General features: G+C 46.0%; 1 protein-coding gene and 1 long non-coding RNA gene across 3 annotated transcripts; one reads left to right on the plus strand and one right to left on the minus strand.

Annotated features, from left to right (window-relative positions):
• Window positions 1-6,480: 6,480 nt before the first annotated feature.
• PRDM8 (PR/SET domain 8) lies at window positions 6,481-14,066 on the minus strand. 2 transcript variants are annotated; one of them, XM_032239817.1, is made up of 4 exons: window positions 12,990-14,066; window positions 10,498-10,718; window positions 9,289-9,520; window positions 6,481-8,891 (listed from the first exon to the last, which is right to left on the minus strand). In XM_032239817.1, exons 2-4 carry the CDS (start codon window positions 10,714-10,716, stop codon window positions 7,243-7,245), a joined length of 2,100 nt encoding a protein of 699 aa, XP_032095708.1. In that variant the 5' UTR covers window positions 10,717-10,718; window positions 12,990-14,066; the 3' UTR covers window positions 6,481-7,242. The 2 variants fall into 2 exon arrangements, with proteins under 2 accessions (XP_032095708.1, XP_032095711.1); XM_032239820.1 differs by having other exon boundaries at window positions 6,481-8,888; window positions 12,990-14,063.
• Window positions 14,067-14,395: 329 nt separating this feature from the next.
• LOC116524496 lies at window positions 14,396-19,271 on the plus strand. Its single transcript, XR_004257356.1, has 2 exons — window positions 14,396-14,741; window positions 16,905-19,271. It is a non-coding gene; the product is annotated as an uncharacterized LOC116524496 (long non-coding RNA).
• Window positions 19,272-24,080: the final 4,809 nt, after the last annotated feature.

A 24,080-nucleotide genomic window follows, 5' to 3' on the forward strand; every position in this document is an offset into this window, starting at 1 on the left:
TTCTTTCTTTCTTTTTCTTTCTTTCTTTCTTTCTTTCTTTCTCTCTTCTTTCTTCTTTCTTTCTTTCTCTTTCTCTCTCTTTCTCTTTCTTTCTTTCTCTCTTTCTTTCTTCTTTCTTTCTCCCCTTCCCCACCTGTCCCCTCTCCTCCCCTCCCTTCCTCCATCTCCCTTCTTTCTTTTTTACCTGAAGAATTTATTCCCTAAATAATTTGGGAAAACAAGATATTGTATGCATTCTTCAAGTCTCCATGTTTTAGCAGCATTAGAGTTCTTTACGATTTTTAAAATCATGCATTATTTTTAAAGATCCATTTAAAAACACTAAAAAGCTGGAGTGAGGGATCTGTTTTGATCTGTAGAGGGAACATTGCCTTCATTAAGCACTGAGCACAGTGTAGCTTTCTAAGCAAGGTGCTATTTGTTATATAGTAACTAGGAAAAGGGATAGGCTTCTCTCCTGCATTGTAACCGTACTTCCTACAGCATGGCAATTCTATCTAGAACTTCTCTGACAGCATTTTTCATCTTTAACATTAGGCTGATTTATAATTTTTAAGCATCAGGAACACACTATATTTATAATTTAAGATTATTACAGCTAAGCCAAGTTTTATATATGTATGTATATATATATATATATATATATATACACACATACACATAGAACTATCTGTGTGTGTGTGTGTGTGTGTGTGTGTGTGTGTGTATATATATATAGTTTTATGTGCTGTGCCTGTGTGTGTGTGTGGAATGTGTGTGTGTATGTGTGTGTGTGTGTATGTATATATATATATGCGTGTGTGTGTGTATGTGTGTGTGTGTGTATATATATATATAAAATGAATGAACCTATAGGCTTATACAATGTTATGTATCAAATATTTCTTCAGTGACCCTCCTGTAAGCTTGAGGCACAGAGAAAGTCCTGAGTAATTACATGTACAACCAAAATCGAACCAGCAGTTACTCCCATCTCTGGTTAAAAACGAGCAAAGATCATTAAAATAGGTCAAGGCCACAAAAGACTTCTTATAGAGGTACTAGAGCATTTTGACCACCTGAGAAAGATAAGTTGAAGTCAAACGCATATCTCTTTCACCAACGTGGGAGTCAGTCATACTTAATAATATAAAAAGCTGATACATGTAGAAATATGTTTGCTTTTCAAGACATCCCTATGTGATAAGCCCAATAATACAGGTGGTATTATTCACATTCTCAAGCAAAAAAAAAAAAAAAAAAAACTAAGATAAATAGATGGAAAGACCACCAAATTTGGAACAGGGCTCCTGAAATAAGAGCCACTGTTTTATTCATTACATTACTATATTCTCATCTTTCTGTTTCAGAGTGACAACAATATCGAGTATACAATGCTGAAACATGATGGAGTGGGATTCTCAGTAGCCTTTGGGTAGGTTGTGAGAATTAAAACAAGTCAACATATGAAAAGCACTTAGAATAACACCTGCCATTTATGTACCTGTGTGTGTATTAAAATGTAGATGTATGTTTGTATATATAAATATATGTATCAGTTCGTAATATATACTTACATATTTGAACACATATGCACAGGCTTGCAAACTTGCATAGATTTATGTTCTAGTGCTCATACACAACTTGAAAAGAGATAAGTAAATAATAATCTATCCAGGTTAGCTATTCAAGTAGAACATCTGTAGCAGACCTCTAACCCTAAAGATTAAAAAAAAAAAAAAGTTAAAACATTTTTTCAGTTTCTTTATTCACTAGTCCTGCAGAATAGAGATTTCTAAAAAGTTCTAAGTTCCATATCTAAAGTGTGAAAAGCAGAGGTTGCCCTAGGAATATGCTCCATGGAGCAGAGAGGCAAAGAGCTCTGTGGCTCCTGCCCAGGCAGGTTACACAGTCAGAAGGCAATCATTCAGGCGCACCAGCCTGAGGCATATGTTTCTGCCTCAACATTCTGGGCCTTTGTCAAATAAAATGCATTTGGAGGAGGAAAAGAGAGTGGCCCAGCTTCTCACCCCAATCCCAGTTTAGCTCTTGGACAAGCCAAATTTTCTACACCACTTTGGGGTCATTTTTCACCTTCGGAAAGACAATGAAATTTCCAAGCTGGGAGAAACTGTTCAGGAGTCAGCTGGTTGTGTGTGTATGCGTGGTGTGTGTGTGTATGTGTCTGTGTGTGTGAGACGTGTTGTGTATGTGTGGTGTGGGTGGTGTGTGTATATATGTCGTGTGTGTGTGTGGTGTGTGTGGTATGCGTGGTGTGTGTGTGGGGTGTGTGTGTGGTTTGTGTAGTGTGTATGTGTGTGGTGTGGTGTGTGTGTGTGGTGCGTATGTGTGGTGTGTATATATGTGTGCTGTGGTGTTTGTATGTGTGTAGTGTGTTGTGTGTGGGGTTGTAGTGTGTGTGATATGTGTGGTGTATGTGTGATGCATGTGTGTGGTGTGTGTTTGTGGTGTGTGGGGGCGGTGTCTGGTGCAGGTATGTGGTGTATGTGTGGTGTGGAGTGTATGTGGTATATGTGGTATGTTTGTCTGGGTGTGTGGTGTGTGTATGTGGTATGTGGTGTGGAGTGTGTGTCGTGTATGGAGTGTGTGTGTTTGTGTGGGTGTGTAAGCAGCATGTGGTATGTGTGGTGCATGTGTGTGGTGTGTGTATGTGTGTATGTGGTGTATGTGTGGTGTGGAGTGTGTCTGGTGTATGTGGTATGTGTGGTGTGTGGTGTGTGTATGTGGTGTGCGGTGTGGAGTGTGTGAGGTGTGTAGAGTGTGTGTATTTGTGATGTGTTTGTGTGGGTGTGTGAGCAGTGTGTGGTATGTGTGGTGCATGTGTGTGGTGTATGTATGTGGTGTGTGTGGGGGTATGTGTGGTGCGGGTATGTGGTGTGTGGTGTGGAGTGTGTGTGGTGTGTGTGGGTGTGTCAGTGTGTGGTGTGTGATGTGTGTAATGTGTGTGTGCACATTTGAGGGTGAGAGAGCGTTGGTGCCTCTCCATCCCTTTCAATCCCTGGGTGCTGGGTGGGGTCATCCTGGTGCCCAGCTAATGGAGAGTGCGGCAGTGCAGTCTCCTTCAGGGCTGGTACTGCCAACTTAGCAGTCAGTTGCCTAGTGGATGGTGCAGAGTCACCAAAGGAACTTTCTGGAAAAAACTTTCTTTGGTGACGAAAAGCTCCAGAAGTGCTTGAGAGACGGAAAAGTGTGGAGGTGAGGAAGTGCTGAGGGAAGAAGAAATGGAAGCTACCACAGAATGAGGCGAATTGATTCCCGGACATGGGATTGGGCAAGGGGAGAAGAAAAGAGAAAAGCTAACACCTGCCTAGGAGGCCCGGCGCGCTGCAGGCCTCCGCGGCGCTCGGCGTCTGGCTGCTCCTCGGTTCTGGTCCCGGCGCTGGGGCAGCGCACGGTCTCCCGCACCCGAGCAGGCTGCGCGGCCCGGGGAAGGGCGGAGGAAAGTCCGGGCCGACTGGCGGCGGGCAGAGAGACAGCCAGCGCCGCATCGCGGGGTTCCCGCCCTCGGAATGGGAGCCGGGGAGGAGGACTGCATTTCCCAGCCCTCCTCTGAGCCTGACTGGTGCTGGGTGTTCAAGGTTTCCCGGTTCAGGGTCTTGTATCCTGGGCAGGGCGCCCTATGAAAACCAACTGCGGTGAAAACTTAAAGAACAGGGAGCGCGGTTCAGAGGGCCCGGGGCTGGGAGCCCCTCTCCCACGCCGCGCACCCGTGCTTACAACTAGCCCGCGCAAGACTGCTTGCTGCAACACGCGGGGCTTTGGGCGTCGCACGGCCGCAGAGCTTACGGGTGGGACTCTGGGACCTTGGGGACTTGCCCAGAGAGCGTCCGGTTTCCATCTTGGCTGACCAACGCCTGCAAAGAGATGTGTGGGTCCCGGGCCTTCTGGTTTCCAAGGCCTGTGGGCGTACGCTGTACCCTGCAAACCCATCCTGGGGAGCATAGGCGGCCCCACCCGCAAAGGCCTCGGAAAAGTAGAAAGGCAAGTGAGGCCAGGGACTCATCTTCTGGGCAGACACGACTGGAGTTCTCTGGCCCCAAGCGCTGGGTCAATCCTGGGCATTCTTCCACTTATTGGGATGCGACAAATGCTGGTGAAGCAACCGCTTGGCTTTCAATTTCCCGTCCTTAGAACCTGCGATTCCTGAGCTGGAAGCCCGGGCACCTGCCTGGACGTTGTGGGACCAGCTTGGCTTGATGCCTGTATGACCCGTGACCTCATTTCCTCCTCAGCTGTGAGTGGCCTCAACTAGTTTGGCAGACGGGTGGAGTTATAAAATCCTAGAGACTCCCCTCTGAGAAGGTTCAGACACGGGAAAGGGTTATGATACCTCTGAACGCTTGAAAGTGCAGCATTAAAATAAAACATTTCTGAGTTTGCCTTGGCTGAAGGCAAAACTAGCTTTGGGTACTTTTCGTCTACTACTTCCCGCCAAAATGGCCTTGTGGGTAGATTGAACAGCATAGCTACCCAGCCCGAAAGTGGCTGCCACTAACACACCTACCTGGATCACCTGGGCAGTAGCTCAGCCAAGGCTGGGCTCTCTTCCTGATCCTATGATTAAGTTAACGACCATACAAAAGAAAACACAGGGGAGGCTCACTGAGTGTCTACTCGTGGCAGTGTCTACACGTACTCTTTAGAAAATATGATTCCAACCTAAAGCCGATTTCAAAAAGCAATATTTACCTTTTTCTAGACCTCAGTTCATCCCCGTTTGAATCTGCAGTGGAAAGTAAAGCTGCCTTACGGAAAAGGAGATTCTAGAAGGATCAGATAGAAAGGGGGCATTCAAGAATTTTTTTTTTAAGGTAGGCCCTAGGATAAGCTGTGTGTGTTTGTTTGTTTTTGCTCCAGAGATATAGTGTCCAAGACAGGGACAATTTAGACTGCCTATCAGGCATTGTGATTTAAGGATCTGTTGATTCAATTTGCCTTCAATTTGCTTCCTCACTTCTTGTCATCAAATTTTCTTCACAATCTTGACCTTTCTCTAAAAAAGACCTCTTTGTGTTCAATTGGAGCCTGATTAACTCATCACAGAAAAAAAAATTCCCAGTGCTAGAAGTACTTTAAAAATAGTAGAATCTGCTTTGCTTATTTTACAGATGAGAAAACCAAGCTGCACGTAAATCAAATTATGTCAGCAAAGATGCAGGGTCACACTAGTTGTGAATAGCAGAGGTAGAATTAGAATTTTGGACCGTTTTCACCATCTTGCTGGGGTTGAGTGTTTTAGATTATCCAAATGTTGCCTAGGAAAACTGAGAGCAGGCCTTAAAGAAATGTAGCAAAAAAAGGAAAAACTACAAAAAACAAATTGGATGATCTTAAAGAACCCCACCTGCTTTTTTACCAATCTAAGTCACATTCCCAATAGATACATCACTTTGCTGTATACCTACTCTTAGCCTGCTCCCTGCCCTAACCGTAACTTGCTTTGTAGAGGTCCTAAAATAATGAAGGCTTTAATATCCTATTAGGGAAAACCACTGCAAAGCCTGTAAAGAGACCTCTGTACATTTCAGACCTTTTCACAAGTATCCACCTTCATATATAGGGGAGAGTCTTCAGAATGTGAAGAAAGGAGAAAAAAAAAAGTCGGACAACTCCTGTGATAGCTACACCAGTGTAGTGCCTGTTTCCAGAGTGACTATGGAGATGCCTGTGGATTAAGTGCATGCTATCTTAAGGCCCAAAGGATCATTGTTCATTTGGTTTTATGTCTAATGGTTACTGGTCATACCACATACACCTAGACTTTGTACACTCAATATTTAACTAAGAATTATTACCAGTATGTAAAGAGTACAGAAGTACCTTTCATAAAGGGAAGAGTAGAAAGAGGAGGGAAATTGTCAGGTTTTTCTGCATTATAATGTTTCAGGACAAGTTTTTTACGGAGGATTTGCAGTTGTCCATGCCTTTAGAAAGAAAGCTGGGCCTTGCAATACATAGACCACAATCAACCATAATCATTTCACCTTTGTTTTTAGGGAAACTCCCCCACAGGGTCTCCTAATAGTTTATGACAAAATGCCATTGTAATGACATTAGAGTCCAAGATAGCCTTCTATGTAGCCATCACTAGTAGAACCTAAAGTGGGCTTTTCATCTGGTCTCACAGATCCCAGCCTGAACATTGTCTCAGGCCATTTGTGAAGATGCTAATTATCCTGCTGCAGAAAAGAACGCTGGTGTCCCAGTGACGGGTTAACTGCATGGCAGGCATCTTTGTCTAAATGATTTGTCTTTGATCAAGATGCCCAACACTTTCCAGCTAAATATTTTCCAAGTGACAATAAAAACTTTTCTCCTTTTAGGCTCAAAATTGGCTTAAATAAATGCAAACGGTGCCAGGTTTATAATTCCTCTGGTGCTATTTCTTCCCTTCTTTTCAGGAACTCAGTGAAAATGAATGGCATTTAGTCAAAGTGCAGTCCTCAGCTACAACAACAAAATTTTAAAATTTCCCAAATATTTGCTTTGAAGAAAATAGTCATTTATTGTCAAAGCATCCAACATACTCAGATAAACTATAAAGTTTAATAAATATTTCCAGGGATAAAAGAAACACATAACTATTCAGACTCCATTTCACTGGCACAAAATTACACTTTGTATTAAAAGGAAATACATATTTACATAATTGATGACATTCTTCATTGAAGTCCATAATCACATCATTACACATGCACTTCCCCCTGGAAACTCAAATTGAATGGCGACTCCTTTTTATTCATTTTGTTTATTTTTGTAAGAACACAAACGATCACCAAGAAATGCAAAGCATCTCACCCTCCTCCTTTATATCTAAAATAAATTTTGCCCTTACATATAATTATTACATCTAAACCGTAAGTGCTTAATAATTTAAGTAGAAACGTATGACAAATGCATCAATATGTTGCAATATATGACATTTTAAAAAATGTACCTTTGTTTTGGGGAAAGTGAAAATGCGTGCATTCAAAAGAAAACTCCCACAAACAACCCACCCAATCAAAAATCCACCATCCTGGGGTGTGTGTGTGTGTGTGTGTGTGTGTGTGTGTGTGTCCCGGGTAAATGTCTCAACGAGGTTCCTGGGAGCGGAGGACATGTGTAGTGTGTGGGGGTGACGTATGTGTCTGTGTGCAGTATTTTGGGGTGCAAGGAAGCTGTGGATGTTCTCGCATGTTTATTCCTGCAGGTGGCTTGACTGTGCGTGCGCGCGCGTGGAAAGCTGGGGTCCTTTCGGAGTCAATTATGCGAGGTCATGTGCCTGGAGAGGTGGTGGCGCTCCCTGAAGGACTCGTTGCAGATGGGGCACTTGAGTTTCTCCTCTCGCCGCCGCTTCACCAAGGGTTCCATCGCATACTCCTTTTTGTGGTGCGACCTCATGTGGTACACCAGGTCGGAGGTCATGCGGAAGGAGGCATTGCACTTGGCGCACCAGTTCTGCGCGGGCAGACACAGCGAGGTGAAGGAGGGCGGCAGCAGCGTGAGCGCCGAGGGCAGCTGCAGCTGCAAGGGCCCGGCGGCTGCAGCCGCAGCAGCGGCTGCAGCGGCAGCGGAGCTCTTGGGCCAGAACGCGGTGGCGTACAGGAAGGGGCTCTGCTTGGGCAGGCCGCCGCCGCCGCTCGACAGGGACCCGCAACCTCCATTCAGGTCCGCGGCCCCCTGGAGCTTCACTGCTAGAGGGTCCGCGGCGGCGGGGTAGAGTCTAGTGGGGCCCACGCCGTCGGCAGGGTGGCACGGCTCCAGCGCGCCCAGCTTCTGGCCCAGCACCAGCGGGGACAGCTGCGAGAAGGAGCGCGCTGGCTGCGAGAAGGCGCTTTTGCGCTCGTCCGACGGGGCGCCCTGGCCCCCGCCCGCGCCGCCTGCAGCTCCGGCGCCCGTGCCGCCGCCACCGCCGGTGCTGCCCGCGCTGCCCAGCTGCTGCACCGAAGTGAAGGCGCTGCCCCTCGCAGGACTGCCGCCCTCGAGCCGGCTAGGCAGCGGGCCCCCGGGCCGCGGGGCCAGTAGCTTCTCGGCGCCCACCGGCGACGGGGCCGCAGGCGTGGAGGAGCCGCCGCCGCCGCCGCCAGAGTCCTGATCCTCGGCGGCAACGCCCCCGCCGTCGGCGGTCCCCTCTTCCTGCAGGCCGGCCGCCCGGGCGGCCTTCTTCACCTCCACGAAGGCGCTGCGCTTCGCCTCGCCCGTCTCGGGGCTGGGCGGCGCGAAGAGGCGGCCGTTCTCTTCCAGGCCGAAGTAGCTGCCCGAGGCTCGGTACTGCTGCGGCGTGCACACCAGATCCTCCTTGGAGGCCGGGAGGGGCCGCTCTGCGAAGCGGCCCCGGCCTCCTACCAGCCCCGCGCCACCGCCGCCCTCCGCCATCTCCTCCGGGAATTTCCTCTTTCCTTTGCCGCCGCCAGTGGCGATGCCGTCGGGACTCAGCTCCGCCTCCTGGTGGCCGCCGCCGCCGCTGCTGCTACCGCTGCTGAGACTCTGTGCTGGGGAGCAGCTGCTGCCTCCCCGGGAGTTTTCCAGCTCCCTGGCCAGGTTGTGGAAGTCGGTGGATGGTTTCGCGCTGCTGCCGCCGGCGGCAGCGGGTGGGTTGCTCTCGGGGGAGGGGGCTGGGTAGTGGTGGAGGGGGCCAGCTTTGCAAAACTTGGGACCCGGGCCTAAAGGCGCCTCCTGCTGCTGCTGCTGCTGCTGCTGCTGCTGCTGCTGCTGGTCTTTGCCACCGCCTCCGCCGCCGCCGCCGCCCCCGTGGTCCTTGGTGCCCACGCCGCCGCCCTGTTCGTCTTGGGGACTTATATCAGCGCTGTGAAGTCTCTTGGGGCAGCGGAAACGCAGATGCGCCACATAGGGGAACTCAAACTGGAAACGTTGGCTGCATTCCAGGCATGTGTAAGGGGACGACCCTGCTTAGTGAGCAAACACCACACGCACGCACACACACACACACACACACACACACACACACGCACACCACATGATTACTCAGCTTCACCTCCAAGCCAGTTTGCCACCATCCCCTTGACAAATCCACCTTCATTTCTCAGGGCCTGAGTGCCTGAGAAAAGAATGACCAACCTGATCTAACTTTCCCCCTGATTTGGGGGGAATACAGCAAACAAGCCAAGTGTCCCCGCTTTATCCTCACCTATCTGTTTAGCTTCATTCCGCACTATATCTCGGAAGCTTCCTGTGAGACACCCAAAGGGAAGAAAGGCGCGCCAGCGGGCTGGGTTAGCCCCGGCCGCTCCCCGCGTCTCTCCCCCGCTAGTGAAGGGCCCACACACCGGTCGCGAGCCAACCTACCATTCATTTTGTTGTGGGATCTAGAGGGGCAGAGCAAGAGTAACTCAGTCAGTTCTTTCCCGTACCAAACTAATAACTCCTCGTCTTTGGCAATCCTGCGGAGAGAGCGGTAGAACAGCTGTCCGTTTTTTATATAGGCTTCAAGGTTCTGCTCTTCCTTATCTCTGGCCGATTGGACCAATCGCAGCCACATGAGACCTTCTGAGGAACCATTTGCTGCTGAGGTGTCTACCTGCGGTTTGAAATAGAAGCAAGAAGACAAGAAGGAGGGGGAGAGGGACCCCATGAAAGAATTGAAATCAGAAGAAGCAAGACCATTTCTTGTTAGTCTTTTCCAAAATTTATCTGAGACCACGCTTCCAAAAATTTGGCCCAAGCTGGACCTGTCATGTTTGTAACCAGTAGGGAAGATAACCATTCTTTGAAACACTGCATCATCATATAGATTATTTAAGTAGCCGTTTTTATATATTGATTGAACACTAAATGAGGGAATTTCTTCTTAGAATTTAGTGTTAACCTCTTGAGAGTTTAATTCTAAGTTATCCCACATTACAAAGATATAGAGAATTTTGCTTGTTTCAGAAATAAAGCAAGCTTAGATCTTAGAAATTATGCTATGGCAATCATGTTCCTAATCTTGGCTTAAACAATTAATAGCTTTTCTTTGTGAAGAACAATAGGAAATGAGAGGCCTTATATCTTCCAATTCAGGCATATGGATTTAATGATGCTTTACTGGCAAAATCATTAACATTTTTATCTAAATACAAACTCTAGGCACTAGCTAATATTACTAAAGAAACTAATATTTAGGGGATGAAGAAGCCTTCTCAAATGGAAGGCAAGTGTACCCAATACTTGTCAAAGAACTTGGAGAAACTAGTTAGTATGCAAATAGCCTCCGCCCAGTGAAATCTCCCAGAGTTCAGGAAGTCGTGTTCATCAGCAGGAAAACCCGGAACTGAAGCATTGATTTAGACATTTCTAACGTTCCAAATCAAATTCATTTATTCCAAAAAAAATCAATTGATAATAATTTGAGTTTAATTTTCCTTTTCGAATTTTTGATGTGTTAAATGGGATTGCTTACATTATTGGCATTTTCCACAGGTAAAACCTATCTCCACTTGTCATTAGAATTATTTTTAGGCCATTTCCAACAGGACGTTACCCTCATACACCTACACAGCTCCAGCGGAGACTTACCCGAAAGATATAAGGTACCGTTCTCTTGTCAGTAGACTTGAGAGCTATGAAAGCTATGCTGTCATATAGGGAAGTATGGCTCAGGACACAGGGACCAAATATAGCATTCTCAGGGATGTCGCAGGTGGTGTAAACGCTGGTAAAAATATCTGTCAGACATTGTTGGACAGCCTTGGCATCTCCATCCCAGATGCCTCGCTGGATGCCCGTATCCTCCATCACTGGAGATAGACACACAGCACAAGAAAGTGAGTTACATTAACGCTTTGACCGCCATTAACCCAGGCAGAACTGTTCAAGTGCTAGGCAGATTTTCCTTACACTTGCCTGATTTTTTGCATAGCTCTTATTTCAAAATTAAAGCAGATTAACATGGAATATTTTAAAGATAAAAACTAAGGGATACTTGTTAAAAGAACTAGAATAGTGAGAGATCTGGAGCTGACTGCTTGAGAGAAAGAAAAGAAGGGGCTAGGAAAGACTAGATCATTTTTTTTTTTTTTTTTTTTTGCATTACCTTGATGTTGGATTGGGTAGGTTTTGGAGCTGAAGTTCAAGGCATAATAATACATTTTTTCTTCTTCTTCTTTTTTTTAAACCAGCCTATAGACCTTCCTTTCTGAAAGAAACTTCTAACCCTTGGGGGAAAGTGCCTCTAGGTCTATGTATTGAACTGGGTGCCCGGGAGCTGATTTTTTTCTTTTCTTCCAAAGAGGGGAGTAGCATTAGTGAGCAGGCGGAGACAGCGGAGCATGGCGAATGGATTTCAAGTGGAGTGTCAGGGCCACTAATTCTGTGTCAGCTAACCTTTCTCTGCAGCCTACAAGAAGGGACGTATGTCTACTCATTACCATAATCCAACACTGTTCCTCTGAGGCTTTAATTAAAAGCAGCAAGCAGAGGTAATTTTTTTTTTTTTTCTGGGCATGCTTATTTATGGATGAGAGTGAAACCGTGTTACCTTGTTATACAAGGGGGTGGATTGAATCACATGTGGCTCATGAAGTAAGCAGGTACAGGACAGGCCTAAAATGTCCCCAGTCTGAAATACTATGTGTAATGACTGGTGAATTGTCACTCCCCCTACCCCATACGACCCTGTTTGGGCAAGAGTGGGCAGCCCTGCTTGAGCACTCCTCAGTGAGCTCTCCAGCTGTTTAATCCACAGCAATTTAGAAAGTAATGCCCCAATGGAGGGTTCTCTATTAAGCTGTCATAAAGGGACATTTTCCTTCCTCTGGACACCTTGTACAAGACTTATCAGTAAAAAAACAAAACAGGTATTTAAATTTTTAAACTAGCTTTGAACTAGGTACATTGCTTAGTATTTCAGACTAATCAAAAGAGTCCTCCAAGTTTGTTGTTCCTTAATAATGCCATGATTGGCAATTATTTATGTTTCTTTTTATAGTTAAAGTAGCAGGAAAGCATAGATCTAATTGTTTTCTTGCAAAGCTGTTCATTGTGGAAGAATATCAGTGACTTGTATTTTTGTTTTAATTTCTATTAACCAATTAACCTTACACGTGTGATTACAAGGCAGTGCTTTTTTTTTTCCCCCATTCCAGCCAACATAGCCTAAAACTTTGGTTAGTCTCATTTTCCATTCATCCTCTTGCATCCCCCAAATGTCAAGTGTTGGGCTGTATCTCCCAGGCAGCAGAAATAAGGGAAAATATCAATAAAGTAGAAACTTTCTCATGCTACATCATCTATCCCTGGACATTTTTACCCCACACAAGGTAGACATCCTGATTTTTCATTTCAAGTTAAAATACATTTAAAAAAAAAAAAAAAACCCATACCCTCTCAACCCCTTTTCAACGGACTCCTATTCTCTTCTTTTCAATTTTCTTCAATTCAGCGTTTTATGCCCCAATTTCTCTCTTCCTTTTAAAAATCTCTTTCACACAAGCGATTCATTGTGCCGGGAGGTCGCCCTGTCACTTCGGGCAACAGCAGGGACACAGTCATTAAAATGCAGTTCTACCTAACAATACGGTGAAAAGGTCCTCACTACGCCGCGCTAATAGCTGTCGGAGTCGCGGCGCCAGCCACCCAAGCCTCAAGCCCATCACAATAACCGCTGGGCAACAGCCTGGGAGCGCCCGCCCGCCTGCGGTCGCCTTTGCCACCCAACCTTTCACAGCTCTGTGCCCCGCTGTAAGCCGAGGTTCTTAACCGCCTGCCCTGAGAATCCGCCCCAGAGCCGGCGGGACTCGCCGAAAGCCAGTCGCCGCTGCCAGCCGCTAGCCCTTCCCTCTAGGCAGGCATTGTCTAGCGGCCGCGCGCTCCCCAGTCCCTGGCTTCTCCGGCAAAGCGCTCCCTACCCGCTCCTCCTTTTGTACAATATTATTGGCAGTAGAGAGCCCCTCAACAATTATTTTTCTCTCTCTTCTGGATAATAAGGAGACGGGAGACAAAATTTTCTACTCTTTCCACCAAACTGCCTTCCTCCCATCCCCCTCCCACATCAATGCAAATAGACTTACCAGGAATAAGGTCAGTATAGAATCTCCCAAATAAGGCCACCTGGAACCGGGAAGATGCGCAATACAGTGTTTGTTTTTGCCTATTGTATCAGTGTATTTCCATGTCAAGAGGTATTGGTGTTGCCGTCTTTTAGGCTCTTCCTAAAGAGGTAAGAGAGAGATAGAGAGATGGGGAGAAATAGATTGGGGGGTGGAGGGAAGAAGGGAGGGGAGAGAGAGCGTGTGTGTGTGTTGAGAGAGAGAGAGTGAGAGAGAGAGAGAGAGAGAGAGAGAGAAACGGAGAGAGTTGTACAGATGGACCCGATGCAGTGACTGACTGGCACGCAGACACACACTTTTTGTTTGCTGCACATAATCTGCCCAATGACGCGTGACAGCCCACGTTCCCTCCCTTTAACTCTTTGCTGGGCCAGGCGCTCCCTCCGGCGCCGCCTGCCTCGCAGCTTTTTCCCCTGGCCCGCCCGCGCCCCGCAGATCCTGAGCGCCTACCCCGGGTGGCAACGCCTGTTAGAGAGCGTACCGGCACGCCTTCTCCTAAAATTCGGGCCCTCTGGGACTGCTAGGAGGGGAAAATCGTTTCAGGATTGCACAGGAAGGTACCAAAAGGATTGGAGATGGCCTTTCCCTGTTTCACTAGGCACTTGGAGAAGCTATGGCAGAGAGCTGGACACCCAGCGCGCGCGGACCCCGGGCGTATTTCCCCGGGAGTCCGAGTTCCGTGAAAGACAAAGGGGTGCGGTTGGCCCCAGGGATTCTCTAGCTAGTTGCCTGGGGGTGATAAACGGGCGCCGGCTCTACAAGAGCGCCAACACTACCAAGCTTCCCCCTGCAAAATTCAGAAAGGATGCGCTTTGGTGAGAACTTGCCTCAGCCTTCCCATAACTCGGGAGATGAGGTTGGAGTGCAGGCCCCAGAAGGGGACATAAAGGTACCTCCTAGTCCCAGGACACTGGTATGTGGGCGGAGGTAGGGTGGAGAGGTTGGTGGGAAGAGCGCAGGTTACTGGGCTCAAACAGTTGCTGGGTTTTTTTTTGCCCTCGGCTTGGTGCATTCTGCGCAGTCCCGGAGGGGGTCCCATAATGGGTGCTGTTGGCACTCTGAGACCTTGGGTTTGCGGGGCAAGGGTGATTGAAAGTAAAAATGATTACCAAGATGGGCTCCGGAAAGCTTTTCACATCTAGCGGGTGGAGGAGGAGGAGATGGAGTTCTCCAGGCTGTCTCGGGAGCCTCGTTTGTGCGCTAAGCCACTTAGAGGCGCTGACTTACCCCTTTAGTGCAGCAGCTGATGCTAATGACTTGAGGTATTTAACAGCCTGCAAGTTGAGTCTTCCACAGGGGCTGCAACACCATTTCGCTGGGTGATCTCGGGCTTCTTTTTCACAGTTCAATTCTCTACTCCTAAGGGAAGAAAGGCCTTTCAGTGGTATAGACAGTCCCTCAACTCCACCCACATACCACTACTTTGAAGTGGGCAATCTTTCAGCAATAGGATAAATCGGATTGTGTAGCGGGCTAAAGTGGAGGAGGCAGAACCACAACTTAAGGAGACAGCCTCGTTGCTGCTGCTGTTGTTGTTTTTCCTAGTTTTGAAATAATGTATTTGGGGAGTTGTCAAAGAGCAGCTTACCATGTTAGCTGATCCTCTCCCAGCTTTGAGACCCTTCTCTGGAACACAGAGGGGCACTGAGGCATTAATAGCCTGGTGACTGCAGTCCCAGGAGGCCAGGGGAGGATTTTGCTGAGGAGAAACAAGTAAGTACAAGGACTGTCCCAGGAAGTTCATTTTCTTCCTTGGGCTCTCTCTCTCTCCTCCCCCCGCCCCGTGTGTGTGTGTGTGTGTGTGTGTGTGTGTGTGTGTGTGTGTGTGTGTTTCTTTTTCTTTTCTGGTCAGTACCCAATGCAAGTTCCGAATCGCTGCCTAGGACAAAGCTGAAATTCACAGAAGAGAGGGCTGCAATATCCCCATACATTGAAAGAAAGTGGAGAATCCCTTAGTTTTCAGGTTAGCTACTGACTTTTCAAAGAAAGCTTCTTGAAGTGCAGTTTTCTTTAATCTTAATATATCATCTCTCTTATGCAAGTATGTGCAGTTTTATGTACTTTCGCTGAGGATGACTCCTAATGACCAAGGCTCAGTGCAATGAGGGCTCTCTCACATGTCTGTATATAGGAATCAGGTGTTGTGCTGAGCTTCCAATTGTCTTATGACTGATTGCTCCATTGAATACTAGATTCATTTCTCTCTCTCCCTCTCTCTCCACACACACTCTCTCTCTCTCTCTCTCACACACACACACACATACACACACAAAGCATGGACACATTGCCCCCTAATACTTCTTTAAAGAATGGGTGGAAGATTTAGAAATGTCAAAATCATGTCTCAAACATCTGGAAAATAAACCTCAGGATTGAAGATAGTGGCCAGAAACTTAAGTGAATTCAACGTAGAAGAAAGAAGAAAAATAAAGGACAGAAGAGGCATGGTTATAAACTGCTGCAAGTCAAGACAGAAAAGTAGCCATGAGAGAGTCATGTGGTCCCTTAGAAACTACAGACTGATATATGCAAAGTGGTGTGTGGGGAGCAGTGTTTAAGAACATAATTTCAGTAATCTGTTGAACAGAACACTCCTTAGTGCTTTCTTTTGGTGTTATTTAGAGAACTGGAAGTTTATCTTTCAGGAAAAGTCATCTGTCCATGCACATCATTAAAAATTTATCTTATATATTGTAAATATATAAGCCTCTACTCCAGAATATGGACATTTAGAAAATAAAATCTAAATGGAAGGCATTTTTCTTGTGCCTGGCCTTTCTCTTATTGAATATAGAGACCATTTAAACTATGTTTCTTTTGAGGTACTAAAACCTTGACTCCAGCTTGTATAAAACAATGTTTTTGGTACTTAAGTTGAGGGTTGAAGAGCTTGACCTTTTAAATCTCAAGCTAGAAAATAATGACAATTTTATACATTTGAGAGGGGAGCAATTTATTGAGAATCTGGCCAGCAGATGCTTCCTTTCAGTTTCACTTTCTTGCCCTCTAGTTAATTTTTTCCTTACTGCTTTCAGGTAAAGATCCTTAAATATAAGAATTTCTCACGTTTTATGAATCTGACCTACTCTTTTTATTATGCGGTAGATGACTGACATAACAAAACAATATAGGTAAGATTAAGTTGAAATTCCTACTTGGTAAGTTTTCCAGTAATTTAAGTGGTACACATTTTGCTTGGTAATACAAATGTCCTAAATGACAATCATTAATAGGGGATAAAGAAAATCTGCAAATTACTTTTATTTCTGTAGAAATTTATGGGCTAAAATGGTACATAAACTACTTGGAAATCACTCTGCATTAATACTTACTGGAATTCGCTGATACTAAATGAAGGGTTGAGGCATTTATTCAGCCTCAGACAGTACTATAAAAATGTACCTAGTCAATAGCTTTATGTAATTCACACGGAACAATGGGTTTATGCATATATTTGGAGCTCTATTCCCTAGGATTTTATTTCCAATTAAGTGATTAGAAGGATGACAATGAAGAGTTGGTATGCTCACCTTGTTCCACTCTAGCAAGGCTCTTTGCTGTCCTGGCAAAAATACACATGTAGGAAACTGTAGTGTTGTTTTGGAAGAGAAGGCTAGAGAGAGGTTGATAAATGATACCCAAGGTGGTGCCTTTTATGACCTAAGTGAGAGGGTGGAGAAAGGGTGAGAAAGGGAAATTTAATTCTTAGTATTAGAATGGGAACACCCTTTCTCTTCCCAGGGTTGAAAAATGAAGCCCAAAATATTTCAACTTCTGTGATAAGAGGCAGGTAACATTTCCAATAATAATTTAAGTGAAGATTATTATCCTATGAGAATGGAAACATACTAATTTTCTTTTTCTATACCTTTCTAGGTCCTGGCTTACCCACCTCTAACCCTACTGCCAAAACACTACACCAGCAAAGGCTTCATTGTCAAGAGCATGGCAATTCATGGTGAAAGGAAAAAAAAAAAAAAAAAAAAAAAAAAAAAAAAAACCCATACACTGGAAAATAAGAGGATGGCAATGGAGCAGACAGTGGCAGCTCCTTCCTAAGCTTATTAATTTCCCACATGGAGGCCTCAGGAAGGGGCTGTGGAGGCTGAGGGAGGCAGAGAGTAGTTCTTCAAGGAGGAGTATTGCATTACCTAGCCTCACCATTCAGAATAAGGAACTTTTTAAGGGATAAACTTGATTGACTACTTGTACATGAAAGAGAGACAGAAATGATGGGCTGGCCAACTAAGAAAAACACCAGGCCTGTGCCAAAAATGTTGTTCAGAGGTTGTTGACTCTTTTTCTACCATTTTGCCTTTATCAAGAGAATGATACGTGGTGGGGTTTTTAAAAAGAAACACAGAGGGGTTTGCTTGTTTGTTTGTTTTACATCTTGGTGAGTCAAGAAGAGGCCTGCTTGCTGATTTGGATAAAGAATGACCTGAGGGAGTTGCGTGTGGGGAGGGGTGCTTGTTTTTTATAAGTATACATTGCAATCTCCATTTGGGTCTCTTCCTCACCCTAAGTATTGTAGTTGGTTCACTGGGTATTACAGGAGCAAATGTTTTCCAGCCTGGCCCTGGGAAAGCCAGAGACTCAGAGTTGGGTAATTTTGTAACCTGTGAGGAAGGACTTCAGGCTCCCAACTGTAGGGGTCATTATTCCTGACTCACATTTATCTCTCGTGGGCTTTTCCTCCTAAATGGTCCTGCTTTTAATGCTGCTGCTCCTGTAGCTGCCACTACCACTACTATCATGACGATAGTTATCTACCTTTCTCAAGTTTAAAATTTTCTCTCTGAGCATTCCCAAGTTTTACTTACACTTCTGTTGCAGTTCAGCTGAGAATGGGATACTCTTTGAAAGCTATCTGTTATCTTCCTCTCCTGGATCTGGGTTGTAGTCAACTGGCTTAATAGCCTCTGAGTATGACTTTTAGGGGGGTTAGCAAACCGAAGTGATATTGGAGGCAACTACCAACAGGTATGAAATCAGTGCCTCATACTCATCTATGTGAGTGTGACCTCTGAACCAAATCCAATATCCAATATTTTGACCCCCTGGATTCTCCCAACTTTTGTAATCCTCCCGAGATCAGTGTGTAAATATCTGGCAAGAAAAGGCCTGGATTTTTGTCAAATCTGTAGGTTCCAAAGTCCCTCCTAGACTCAGACATCACAGACCAACTTTATACCTGAGCAGAAATTGTCATCTATGTGTGTATGGGTATGGGTGTGTGTTTAAGGTTGGGATGAATGTTGTCAAAGGTAGCAATTAAAAATAAGTTTTAGGACTGTCATTTTCCTTGAATGCTTGTTCATTAAGCATCCAGTGCTCTTTGTTGAATGTTTTCATGTAAGATGGTTTTGAGAAAATAGTTTGTGTGAAGTCATACAGTACAGCGATTGGTCCCAAGGGAGCAAATTGAATAGAGTTATAAAGCTTTGAATGCATCTCAGTGTGAGGGGGGTTGCTGATTGTAGCCGAATCTCCATCAGCCACTCTGAACGTCCTTACCCTCTGGGTCAGACTTTTTAGACAGACTCGGGATCAGGGTATGTCTAGCAGTCTCAAATTTGTGTCCAGCAGTCTCAAATGAGATTTTGAAAAGTCTAACTCTAGGCCTTGGGAATGTGACAACATTGAGAGGCTCTACATCAAATTTCTTTACACAGCCAGGAGAATGGACGTTATCCCAAGATTCAGTACCTGTGTGCCACCCCTTTTCCTCTCTGTTTCAGGTAGTACGTAATCCCTGAGTTAAATAAAGAAGCAACAATAGACACACAGCATATATATCCTGAGCAGGCTACACCCCTTGGCATCCAGTCCCAGTTAGCTTTCTGAGGTGTGGACTGTGAGAATTTGGGCTGCTGGGGAAAAAGAAGCAAAAGGCTTGGCTTTTCTGGGAAAGTGGTCTAAGCAGGGGGCACAAATGTCCAGTACTTGAAATACACCTATGGTACACATTCTGGAGGCCCGAAGAGAGAGACATTTCATTTTCTCAAGGAAAAGAGAAGTGAGATAAAGAAAGTAAAAACAAAGGAAGGAAGGAGGAGACAGAGAAAGGATTTGAGAAGTAGATACCAGTTAGGAACTACACAGTGATGATTCACATTGCATTGAAGAGTCTTGGAAATGTGGTTCAATTTCTTTACAAATTATGCTCCCAAACTGCTCCCTTGCTCATATTGCCAATGGAATGCTTTGAGTAAAATCTATCCTTCATGATTTAAATTCAAATGAATCCCCGGCATTCTATGATTTAATCCAGGGGTGTTAATTTAGCATGAATGAGGGATGTCTCCCTAAACATTACATGAAAAGCTGTTAGTTTTCAGAAGACTTTCAAAAACACTCAAAAGCTACCAATGTAAGTCTTTCCTCACTGCTAATACTTGGAAATGTAGTCTCCTAAAAAGAAATACAAAGATCAACATGTCACAAATGATAGCAACGTCATGACTACTACAAACACCTGTGGACTTACATTATAAAGTGGAGGAAAGAATAGGCAAGGATTGTAACATAGTTGTTCTCTTGAACTTGCTGAGTGAAAAGCTGCTTCCCAGGCTGATTTGATAGTATCTGTAATGCAATATAGTAACCATGATATCACTCATAATCTCCTTTTAAGGAAGTTTAAAGGAAAACTCATATTTTTAAAAGAAATAATATCCAGAATTGCTAAATAAAACACTCGTAAATTCTTAAGATCAAACATATTAAATATAATGACCTGGATGTTGAGATTTGCTAGGCCTAGAATTTAACATAGGCCTGAACAACTTTATACCTGAGCAGAAATTGTCCTCTATGTGTGTATGGGTGTGGGTGTGTGTTTAAGGTGGGGGTGAACATTGTCAAAGGTAGCAATTAAAAATAAGTTTTAGGACTGTCATTTTCCTTGAATGCGTGTCCACTAAGCATCCAGTGCTCTTTGTTGAATGTTTTCATGTAAGATGGTTTTGAGAAAATAGTTTGTGTGAAGTCATACAGGACAGCAATTGGTCCCAAGGGAGCAAACTGAATAGAGTTATAAAGAATATATTTCCTGAGTATAATATTACTGTCTAATGCCTTGTGTATGATCAGTATGTCTAATACCTTGTGTATGATTTTGTGTGTGATCAGCTGTCCCACAGCATTATCTACATTCTAGAGTCAGTTTACTGAAGCCCTAACAGGTATATTCCAGGTAAGTGGGGTTCCCCTGAACTTGTGAAAATATCCTCTAGAAACCTAATGCCAATGCACTGAATACAGCGAGTTTCATTTCTTGCCTGGGGGACTGAATTAGCTGCTCATCCTCAAGGCCCTACACAGCTCAGTCTGAGTCCTAAGTTTGGCCAGCAAGATAAGGCACAGAAGTGTCTGCTAGACAAGGACAATCACTGATGTCTAGATTGTGCGGTGCCCATGTCTCAGTAAAAGGTGCAGAGACAAAAGTAAGAGTCCAGAGAAGGCCAAATGACAGACTTCAATGTGGGCAAACCAGGTTTCCCTGGGAGACATTCAGGGAGGGCAACGCCCCCACAGTATCAGGAAACGCAGACTCGGATCACACCGTTTGACTTGATTCACCCAAGAGTGCAGAGCCCTGACATGGGAGGCGACTGGGGCAGAACAAAACAAGCCATCGTCTGCCCGGTGGCGCCCTTATAGACGCACAGTGCACAAACCGTGAACTTGGGGCAGTGTGGGGCCAAGCGGCGCTCTTGGTACGCTCCAGATGCGCCCTGGGCGAAGCAGAGACAACGTGCAGTTCCCAAGGGCCCGCCACATTTCCCAAGTTCTTTAGCCTCCCATCGGGAATTAGTGCCATCATTTGCTTCCCTTTAGGTAACCACTTTATCTGCGGAAAGGCGTCCAAAGGGCGGGGCCTGCGGGAACCTAGCCCTCTTTCCACCTCTCTCTCTACCTGCCTCTGTTCACGACCTCGACCAGCTGGTCGCCTGATCTTGTCTCGCGGGGCACGAGCCTGTGTTTCCATTTCTTACTAGCTGGGCTGCCAGAGACCTTGCTCAGCCTCGGTTTTCCTCCGGTTGAACTAAAGCTGCCAAGAGCTGCCTCCCGGATCGCAGTGAGGACTCTAAGGGAACGAGGGCGAGCGCGCTTTGGAAAGCCAGTTGCTGAGCAGATGGTAAGGGATCACTTCCAAGAGTCAGGGCTAGTTTCATTTCAGTCTTGGACACGAGGTGGTCTCAATGCCTTCATTAATGAACATTCTCCTTAGAAGTCTGGAAAACTGACCCAAGAAGAAGGACCAACAATTGAGTGTCGGGCAAGCCCACAACTCCATAGGGGAACCAGGGCTGCATGGGTTCAAATCCTAGCCCCCTAGAGGTAATTTAACCTGTCTGTACTTCAGTCCTTCATCTGTGAACTGTGGGCAGTTAAGGGACACTTTTCATAAATTAGGGCTGAGTGGATACTCAGCAAGCATAGAACAACGCTTGGTACATACTAAATACCCATTTCAGGGCTGCCTATTGTGACTAACACTGCCTTTCCTTCCTCATTAGAAAACTGGGAACTGTATTGTGCACCCACTTTCCAAGTGACCCAGCGAGGGCTGAGGATTTCCCGAAGTTTCTAGGGAGAAACGGAAGGAAAGGGAGTCATCCCTTTCCTCCTTCCCAGCCCGCACCGCGCACACCCCCACCCCCACCCCTGGTTTAATGGAAGAGCAATCAGTTTGCTGAGGAAGGCCTGCCTGGTAGATTGAGATTTGACCTCTATCCTCCCATGCCCATCTTGCGAGTTGCTTCTTTAAGCCTGGTAGCGCCAAGGGTCAGGATCGCTGTGCCACGTTAGAAACGCAGGTAAGTCAGGGCTGTCAAAGGCTGATCCGGAAGACGCCGTGGGTTAAGAAGCTTATGAACACGTTGATGGTAAACTCTAGCGCCGCGGCCAAAAGCCGAGGTCTGGGGGTGTACAGAGAAACCTGGGGGATCAGGCCTCCCGCGCTGACCAGGGCTCTGGGCCTCTGAGAGCGCAAGCGACCTCCCCTCTCCCGGGAAGCTCTGTGGCTCAGATGCCGACAAGGCGGATGGCCCCAGCCGTCCCCTACACACCCAAGTCCCGGAGCTCGGCAGGACGAGGTTAACTGGTGACCAGAGGCCGCAGCTACACCATTGGCACTGGAGCTTCGTGCAGGGCAGGTTCTCCCCGTGGCTGCCTTCGCTCCTTGTCCCAACGTCCTCACGCGGGCTTCGAGCGGAGCACTGTGGGCCGCACGACAGACGGGGCTGCCTGTCTCGGGGTGCCCAGCGGAGCCTCCCTCCCCTAACCCACGCCGCTTTTGCGCACGCGCAGCCCGAGCTGGTGCTTTGCGTTTGTCCCAGCCCACCGTCTCACGTTACAAGAAACTTCCCGCCCAGTCTAGGACTGGGGATCAGGTAACAGCGGTCAATTGTGGGTTTCCAGTTGCTCTTCCTTCCGAAGGATCCAAGAGTCAGTGGTTAAGAGTTTGATATTTGGGGTTTTGAACACTCAGGTCTGAACCCCAGGTCTGTAATCTCTTACCTGTCTGTTTGCGCAAATCACTTGTTGTAAAATAGTAAAGACAACATTTATTTATAGGGTGGCTTTGACTATTGCCGGTCAAGCCTGGGTTCAGATTCCAGCTAGGCCACCTGCTTGAGTTAGCATCTCTATGCTTTTGTTTCCTGTAAAGCAGGGGGATCTGTGAAATCCTGGTATTATAATACTTAACATCAGTAACGTAATACTTAAAGGGTCAGCATAAGAATTAAGTGTGATGAGGCTGGCAGAGCATTCAGCCTAGCACAGAAGAAATGCCCCAAGTTTACAGCATCTCATTGTCTTCTGCTTTGGAATGCTGAGTAAAAAGAATTTTTAAAATATCAGCTCTCTCCTCCCACTATTTTTCCTCTTTGGAGAGAAACAAGACGCAAAGATGCTTGCCAGAATGTGGGGTGGTAGTGCCTGGAGAGTTGGAAGGAAGTACCTTGTGGTAGAAAGTTATGTGACCCGTGTGAAAGCTGAATGCTGTCCTCCTGGCCTTTTTCATTACCTTCTCTTGGTGCCAGGCTGCCAGTAGGCATTTAGGGCTCTATATGTTAGAAGCATTTCTGTGTGACTTTATGTTATAGATCTCAGGAAAGGGGGTGTGACACTACTCTACAAAAACGGACTCTGAGGACAGGAGGAGCAGAAGGATGCATCACCCTGCATATAGAGAAGGGGCACAACCTAGCAAGAGACCCAGAGCAAACCTGACTCAAGAGAAGTTAGAGAAGTAAAACTCAGGGAAAGGGAAGAAAAGAGAAACGATATGGACTATATTGTGGTGAATTAGGCCTCCAGTATAGGGTTGGACTCTGTATATCCCTCAAACATTGAAAATCCAATTTGGAGCCCCAAACCCTAAATTCACAGGCATCCCCTAATTATCTTCACAGCTCGGACTCTTTCAAAGTAGAGAAGCACACCTGCATCACCAAATGCCGCATCATTTCCCCTCTCCTTCAATATCAGTATCCTCCCCTGACTTCAAATGGGAGCTCTTCACATTCTTTTCTGTTCTTCATCGATAATAAAATAATGAACAATGATATTTTACCCATCAACTAAGAGAACATCCAAGAAAACATGACCTGAAACAGCATTCGAGAAGATATTTCTCTGCTTTTTTTCCCCCCTGAGGGCAGAGAACGCTGATACAGCAACAACCTGGAGTATTTCGTAAACTTCTGGCTCTTAATCCACTATCCTAACGAAAAGGGGCTGTCAGCAAAAAGGAGAATAAGATAAAACCAATTCCTCAGTGTCTGACCCCCAGGGGGGGGGGGGGGGGCGCAAAGGAGACACTGCTGAGAAGGAGCCACAACTTGAAAAAAGACTGATTTTTCCTGGCCATAAATCTCATGCCTTGTTCCTCTGCCGAACGAAGCATGATAAAGTCCTTTTCCATAAAGTATTCAGTATTAGAGCCACAAAGCTCCCGCAGTCAGTAGCCATCTGCTTCTACCATAACTGCTGCTTCCGAAGCAGGGAAAGCAGCAGCAGAGAAAGGGCACCACTGTT

This window comes from Sapajus apella, unplaced genomic scaffold, assembly GCF_009761245.1.
Source record: "Sapajus apella isolate SASKATOON/1434 unplaced genomic scaffold, GSC_monkey_1.0 scaffold45, whole genome shotgun sequence".
NCBI lineage: Eukaryota > Metazoa > Chordata > Mammalia > Primates > Cebidae > Sapajus > Sapajus apella.

What these genes read in the sequence shown, in the direction of transcription:
- PRDM8 (XM_032239817.1), bottom strand. Translation starts at nt 10,716, where the DNA reads ATGGAGGATACGGGCATCCAGCGAGGCATCTGGGATGGAGATGCCAAG. An exon ending in CGGTACCTTATATCTTTCGG is followed by an intron (nt 9,521 to 10,497) that starts GTAAGTCTCCGC and finishes TTCAAACCGCAG; the next exon opens with GTAGACACCTCAGCAGCAAA. An exon ending in ATCCCACAACAAAATGAATG is followed by an intron (nt 8,892 to 9,288) that starts GTAGGTTGGCTC and finishes TTGCTCACTAAG; the next exon opens with CAGGGTCGTCCCCTTACACA.